Genomic DNA, 8,202 nt, shown 5'->3' on the forward strand with positions numbered 1-8,202 from the left:
TGTGCATAGCTCACTGAAGGCTGCACAGTGCCAGTGTTCCACACATTAATCATAATATGGGGCCAAAGAATTAAGTGAAGACAAGGCAAACTGTACGACTCCTGGTTGCTTATTTTAGGAGAAATTAGTTTGTGATAATGGCTCAAATGGTAATTGTGAAAAATTAAGACTTTTTGAGGCTGGAACACAGACTCACCTGAAATTCAACCTACTCTCCCCCATAAATGCTGTAACTCAACTTTTGAAATGGACTTAAAATAGCAAAACCAATATGAAACATTTGTAAAAAAATGTCTTCTGAGATGTAACATTTTATGCTAAATCTCAGTTTGTGCTGAGTTTAAATCTGAATTACAAACACCAGAAAATATGAATTTATAGTGAGACCATCACTTGATGTACCGGGGGTTGAACACAGTGATTTCAAGTGTCACTTGAAAATAATCATGCTCCTTCGAAGGGCATCTTGTTCCTTCCTCAATCTAAATTCAAAACAGGTCCAAGAGTCCAAACTAAGGCCTGGTCTACACTACGCGTTTATACCACATAGAGCAGCGTTAAACCGATTTTACGCTGCACCCGTCCACACAACGAAGCCCTTTATATCGATATAAAGGGCTCTTAAAACCGATTTCTGTACTCCTCCCCGACGAGGGGAGTAGCGCTCAAATCGGTATTGCCATGTCGGATTAGGGTTAGTGTGGCCGCAATTCGACGGTATTGGCCTCTGGGAGCTATCCCACAGTGCACCATTGTGACCGCTCTGGAAAGCCATCTGAACTTGGATGCACTGGCCAGGTAGACAGGAAAAGCCCCGTGAACTTTTGAATTTCATTTCCTGTTTGGCCAGCGTGGAGAGCTCACCAGCACAGGTGACCACACAGAGCTCATCAGCACAGGTAACAATGCAGTCTCCTGAGAATCGAAAAAGAGCTCCAGCATGGACTGCACGGGAGGTACTGGATCTGATCGCTGTATGGGGAGAGGATTCCGTGCTAACAGAACTCCGTTCCAAAAGACGAAATGAAAAAACATTTGAAAAAATTTCCAAGGCCATGATGCAGAGAGGCCACACCAGGGACTCAGTACAGTGCCGTATGAAAGTTAAGGAGCTCAGACAAGCCTACCAGAAAACCAAAGAAGCAAACGGAAAGTCCGGGGCAGGGCCAAAAACATGCTGAGCTGCATGCAATTCTAGAGGGGTCCGCCACCACTACCCCACCCCTGTCCGTGGATTCCGAGGTGGGGGTGGTAATCGCAGCCATGGCTGAGGATTCTGCGGACGGGGAAGATGAGGAGGAAGAGGAGGACGAGCTTGCAGAGAGCACACAGCACTCCGTTCTCCCCAACAGCCAGGATCTTTTTCTGACCCTGACGGAATTACCCTCCCAGCCCTCCCAAGCCACTAGCCCAGACAATGAAGCCATGGAAGGGACCTCTGGTGAGTGTACCTTGTAAATATAAGACATGGTTTAAAAGCAAGCGTTTTTTAATGATTAATTTGCCCTGAAGACTTGGGATGCATTTGCGACCAATACAGTTACTGGAAAAGTCTGTTAACATGTCTGGGGATGGAGCGGAAATCCTCCAGGGACATCTCCATGAAGCTCTCCTGGAGGTACTCCAAAAGCCTTTGCAGAAGGTTTCTGGGCAGTGCTGCTTTATTCCGTCCTCCATGGTAGGACACTTGACCACGCCATGCATGTAGCAAGTAATCTGGTATCATTGCATGACAAAGCCTAGCTGCGTATGGTCCCGGTGATTGCTGGCATTCAAGCAACATCCGTTCTTTATCTCGCTGTGTTATCCTCAGGAGAGTGCTATTGTTCATGGTAACCTGGTTGAAATTCAGGAATTTAAGTAAGGGGACAGAGATGGCCATTCCTACTGGGCTGTTTGCCTGTGGCTTAAAAGAAATCCTTCCCTGCAGGTAGCCAAGCGGGGGGACGGGGGCGGGGGGCGCGATTGGTGCTGAGCTTTTCCGCGTTTGGCTAGCAGGGATCTTTCCTGCTACCAGCCACGCGGTTGGGGGCGGGGAAAGGGGGGTGTTTAGCAGTGATCTTCCATGATGCCAGCCATGGGGTGGTTTTTGCTGCTGCACATTAACAGGAAAGAAGCAGCACTCAACGTTAACACCAAAGCTGCAGGCACTCAATATTAAGATGCAAAATGTGACCTTGTAGTGAAGACACATGTAGATTTGCCCACTCCAAATTGATTCCCGACTGACCAGTAGCTGTCTGGCGTTGCAAGCTTCCACAGGGCTATCGCCACTCGCTTCTCAACTGTGAGGGCTGCTCTCATCTTTGTATTCTGGTGCTTCAGGGCAGGGGAAAGCAAGTCACAAAGTTCCATGAAAGTGCCCTTACGCATGCGAAAGTTTCGCAGCCACTGGGAATCATCCCACACCTGCAACACTATGCAGTCCCACCAGTCTGTGCTTGTTTCCCGGGCCCAAACTCGGCGTTCAATGGCTAGAACCTGCCCCATTACCAGCAGGATCTCCAAAGCGCAGGGGCCCGCAGTTTGACAGAATTCTGTGTCCATGTCCTCATCACTCTCGTCGCTGCGCTGCCGTAGCTGCCGCCTCCTCGCCTGGCTTTGCAGGTCCCGGTTCAGCGTTGACTGCACGAGAATGCGCGAGGTGTTTAAAACATCCATGATTGCTGTCTTGAGCTCAGCAGGGTCCATGCTTGCCGTGGAATGGCGTCTGCACAGTTCACCCAGGAAAAAAGGGGTGAAACGGTTGGCTGCTGCTGCTTTCACGGAGGGAGGGGTGAGGTTGTACCCAGAAGCACCCGCAACAATGTTTTTTGCCCCATCAGGCACTGGGATCTCAACCCAGCATTCCAATGGGTGGGGGAGACTGCAGGAACTATGGGATAGCTACGGGATAGCTACCCACAGTGCAACGCTCAGGAAATCAACGCTAGCCTCGGTACATGGACGCACACCGCTGAATTAATGTGCTTAGTGTGGCTGTGTGCACTCAACTTTATACAATCTGTTTTTAAAAACCAGTTTCTGTAAAATCGGAATAATCCCGTAGTGTAGACATACCCTCAGAGTCAAGATTCATTTACAGACCAAAACCCCAGGATTAATTATCGAACATCAGACCCAGGAGATTATCTATTCATTTGTGGTCTTTTAAGGCACAGCATGCAGTTTGTCCCTTCAACTGGAACCAGAAATGTTCCACCGGATTGTCTAGCTCAGAGGAGCAGCAGCAGAAAGCCACGGGCCACATCTTGCTGGGGGCTTGAGAGCCCCTGCGACGACACATTTCGAAACCCTCCCGTTTTGCAACCAGTTGCAGTTTCTGCCGCACAACGTAACCATCTGGGCTTCTGCTCAGGACTTGCTGCCGCCTGATCCATGGGGTTGCGAATCAGGAGGGACAGGGTTTGTGGTCAAAAACACTCACATTCTGCTTCCTCCTGGCTAATGTGCCAAACCTATTGCAGGGTCCTGGGGGGTTCTGCATTTTAATTTAATTTTAAATGAAGCTTCTTAAGCATTTTAAAAACCGTATATATTTTATATACAACAATAGTTTAGTTATATATTATAGCCATAAAAAGAGACCTTCTAAAAATATTAGAATGTATTACTGGCATGCGAAACCTTAAATGAGAGAGACAAAATGAAGACTCGGCACAGCTCTTCTGAAAGGTTGCGGAACCCTGATCTTTTGGATGCTTGAGGCATGCTCTTTCACTTTTTTGTGTGTGAATACGTGAATAGGGAGGTAAGGTTTGTGGGTACAGAGCACTCCCCTGACCCCAAGGTGATACCAGAGTGGTCCCATTCATTTTTTCCACTGGCTTCCTCCTTGATTATTTCCAATGACTTGGCTGCCTATGCACCTGTCACTGGTCCAGGGATGGTTGCAAATCTGGAGGGATGGGGTTTGTGGTCAAAAACACTCATGATTTGCTTCCTCCTGGCTAATGTGCCAAATTGACCTATTGCATGATTGAGGTGTGCGCTTTCACTGTTCTGTGTGTGAATACGTGAAAAGGGAGGTAAGGTTTGGGGGTACAGAGCATGCCCCTGACCCCAAGGTGATAACCAGACTTCCTCCTTGCTTATTTCCAATGACTTGGCTGCCTATGCACCTGTCACTGGTCCCGGGGATGGTTGCACACCTGTCACTGGTCCAGGGATGGTTGTGCCCCTGTCACTGGTCCAGGGATGGTTGCAAATCTGGAGGGATGGGGTTTGCAGTCAAAAACCCTCACAATCTGCTTCCTCCTGGCTAATGGTCCAAATTGACCTATTGGATGAGTGAGGCGCGCACTTTCCCTTGTTTGTGTGTGAATATGTGAATAGGGTGGTAAGGTTTGTAGGTACAGAGCACTCCCCTGACCCCAAGGTGGTAACCAGAGTGGCCCCATTCATTTTTTCCACTGGCTTCAGGGCTGGCTCCAGACCCCAGTGCGCCAAGCGCACGCTTGGGGCGGCATTTTGCCGGCAGAGCGGCAGGCGGCTCCGGCGGACCTTCTGCAGTCATGCCTGCGGGAGGTCCACCGGAGCCGCAGGACCGGCGACCGGCAGCACGCCCCCTGCGGCATGCCGCTCTGCTTGGGCCGGCCAGATTCCTAGAGCCGCCCCTGACTGGCTTCCTCCTTGATTATTTCCAGTGACTTGGCTGCCTATGCACCTGTCACTGGTCCAGGGATGGTTATGCATGTGTCACTGGTCCAGGGATGGTTGTGCCCCTGTCACTGGTCCAGGGATGGTTGCAAATCTGGAGGGATGGGGTTTGTGGTCGAAAATGCTCACTATCTGCTTCGTCCTGGCTAATGTGCCAAATTGACCTATTGGATGAGTGAGGCACACGCTTTCACTTTTTTGTGTGTGAATACGTGAAAAGGGAGGTAAGGATTGGGGGTATGGAGAACGCCCATGATGAGACCACTTTCTTGTTTTAAATTTATTTTTATAATTTTATAATTTGCATTATATATATGGACACAAATACAGAGAATAATTTTTTCAAGTAAAAAACATGTTTTATTAAATTCTGATTATACATAATGCAACCCAACGAAATATAGTTTTATGTTTTGAACAAGAGGCATTTAAACTATGGGTTTTTCTATTGGGGTTTTTTTGGGGGTAATGAAGTGAACTATGCACAAAGTTCCACTCTTCATGTTATCTTCACATGTGCCTAATGAGTCCACAATACATGCAAGAAAGTAATTACCTGACTCCTTCATTAGAAGAATTGCTATATGTCTTCTAAACGCAGTATTAGCCTCTTGTGTTGTTTCTACCGCACTGAAGTCTTTGTGCTGCAAATACGTTTCTGCAAACTACCAACACAGATATTTAGAATACACATAAGTACCAGAGGTGAAAGTGGGCCGGTCCAGTGTACCGGTAAGAACTGGCCACTGGTTCCGGCCCGTACATGGCTGACATTACACTTCCACTGTGGCAGTGCTTTATGCTTTAACGGCGCTGCCCCCTTTATCCCATCGCCCCCACATCAGCAATGCTGTTGAACGCTCCTGGCAGGGCTGCCTACAGTGGGGGAGCGAAAGGGGCTCTGGGCTACGGTGATTTACCAGCATCTGGTGCTCCTGGCCACTGCAGCAGCAGCTGTCAGGAAGGGCTGGCTGGTAGAATCTGGTCCCCCCAGCACCGCACTTTCCACTGGAGACCCCATTCCTTCTTGGGGCCAGAAGCGCACCTCGTACACCCTGGCAAGGACACCGGTGCAGTGCCCACTGGTAATCTCTGGCATTTACTTTCAACATGGATAAGTAAACATATATAACCAATATTAATGGCAATTTGGTATTCAATACCTTTAAGATGAGTGGTCCGCAGTTGTGGCCATCACTTTGTCTGGGATGCGGAACAATTTTACTGTTCCAATTAGATGAGGATTTACTAGTTAATCGTTTGATGAAGTTTCTGAAATTTTTAGAGAGTACATTAGCAGACTGCATAAATGCGCTTTGCTTTCCGTTTCCCCCTCCCCCCCTCTGGTTTCTGGACATAGATAAAAATCCATTCTCTTTCTTTTCAATTAGTAATTGAAATGACTTATTGCTCACATATATACACACTTGTTTTCATATTATTGTCTCACACTTACACAATGTATCACCTGATTTGCTGTGCCCCATGTTGATAATAACACATTCTCAAACATGCAACATGCTACTGTTTCGTGTCCACATTCTGTGAAGTCTTTCCCCGAATCAAATCACACAAGTTCACTCAAAGTCCATTATTAAGCATATTCAGTAGAAGTACATGCTGTTTCAATGTTTACTTGTAGCTAACAGGAAGATATTAGTCTCACTATTGTTACATTCCCTTTAAAAAAATTTTCAATGGAACAGTTAATGTCCAATGTAAAAGTAAGTATCTAATAAATCACCTCCAATTCCTCAGGCATGTCCTTTCATATCTGATCTCATCACACAAGGGGTCAATTATTAACAATTCCTTTTTTTCCATCAAGGCTATCTGTAAGTATCAATATATTCGCAAATTTTATTGGTAATGAGATTTTTTCAAAAACTTTATACTGATTTATCAACAAGCATTATGCTACTAACATATTGTCATTTGTAATGTCTCAGTAACACACAAGATATAAGCATATTGTGAAATCAGTCAGTTCTTTACAGAATGTATTCTTCCAGGATACATGAACAATGTAAAGTGACAGTAGCAATTTTTTATAACATTCACATTCCTCTTTCCTTTGCATGCACTGAACTCACTGAAAACCCGCAACAAGGGAAATTATAGTACAATACAAAACATCTTACCGCAATAACCCAATGACCTGGTGTGTGGTAAGGAAGCAATAATATATCATTTTGAAGTAATTCACTCTGTGTTTATTTAAAAAACAAAACATTAGAATTTCAATTATAGTTTCCAGTGAAGCAAACCATGAAATGTATGTTATACTGTATTTCCCAAAATCATTACATGTATTACTATTAGACTACTCCTCCACATCAAACATACCACTGGATTTGCTGTTTCAACCTGTGTTTTACTCACTGAATGAAACTGAGCTTTTCTCATGCTATGTATGAAAGTGTGTTAGTGTGGAAGTAGGGAAAGAATTAACAAGGATTTGAAGGGGATTTTAATGCATGTCAGTCAGTTAGCAAGAGTCAAGCTAATAGTTAGCAAGAGTTAGGCCAGCTGTAACCCTAATGACGTGAGACTTGTAGAAGCGAGGATGGTGTGAGGCGAGAGGGAAAGAACTGTGTAAAAAGTTATTATGACCTTGCAAATGATAACCAAATATGCAGACTGGTGTCTTCTAGGAGTGAGAAAAATAAGATAGCACGATGGCTTATGTATAAACAAAATGCAGTTGTTGCTTATTATTGTCTGTATTATTACTAGTTATTGTCTGTAACAAAGGTATAAATGCTTGCTGTAATTGTTTACTAGTTGAGAGACCTGTCTGGGACTGGGGTGACCCTGTGTCCTAGGGCACTCTCTCCCTCCATTGTAATTACTGGAGAAATAATAAAGTATTTGATTTTGCTGCACCCAAAAGAAAAAGCGAGAACTGAGTTTTTCTCCGACATTAGCATTTACCTTCACTTTCATTTGAGTATCTCTGCCTGAGAGAATGACAGTGGAAACTACTGCTGAGATGGCTTGTACCTGTTGACAGTCAACAAAGTTATTAATGCATTAATAATTGTGGCACGTCAAGCACATAATTAATTTAATATAGACAGACATGCAAGGGATCCTTCATTTTACAAATCAGATACGTATATGTAAGAGTGTCCTATAAAAACAAAATGATTTGTAATCAATGTGCTCTGTCTTACTTAATTTAAAAATGTGACTAAGCTGTTCGCATACTTGTGTACAATTAATGGACCCAATGAACTGTACAGCAAAACTAATGGGGCCCTCTATTGTATGTCCGATATGCACCTCCAAATACATTTTACTAAATTTTTGGCAGCAGTAAATACACAGAAATGTTGTGATAACAGGTGTCTGTTGATATTTCAAGGGTATTTGGACTTAAATATGTTGTGCCACATTCACGTGATTGTTTACTTATTGAATCAATGTATACTTTCATGTATCATCACAGTAAGAAGCCTACCTTTCCATCTGCTTTCTCAACTATACAGCTCAAATATGCATCAATAACCTACAACACATGATGAAAGAAAAGCTCAATTT

The 8,202-nt window shown here is 44.7% G+C and overlaps 1 protein-coding gene across 1 annotated transcript; it reads right to left on the reverse strand.

The window, feature by feature from the left end:
• Positions 1 to 5,087: 5,087 nt before the first annotated feature.
• Positions 5,088 to 7,883, reverse strand: LOC120401148 (sentrin-specific protease-like). The gene is made up of 5 exons (XM_039530810.1): positions 7,594 to 7,883; positions 6,801 to 6,866; positions 6,404 to 6,492; positions 5,823 to 5,931; positions 5,088 to 5,324 (listed from the first exon to the last, which is right to left on the reverse strand). The coding sequence occupies exons 1-5, from the start codon at positions 7,603 to 7,605 to the stop codon at positions 5,088 to 5,090; spliced, it is 513 nt and encodes a 170-aa protein (XP_039386744.1). The 5' UTR covers positions 7,606 to 7,883.
• Positions 7,884 to 8,202: the final 319 nt, after the last annotated feature.

This window comes from Mauremys reevesii, linkage group 3, assembly GCF_016161935.1.
Source record: "Mauremys reevesii isolate NIE-2019 linkage group 3, ASM1616193v1, whole genome shotgun sequence".
NCBI classification, from domain to species: Eukaryota; Metazoa; Chordata; order Testudines; family Geoemydidae; genus Mauremys; species Mauremys reevesii.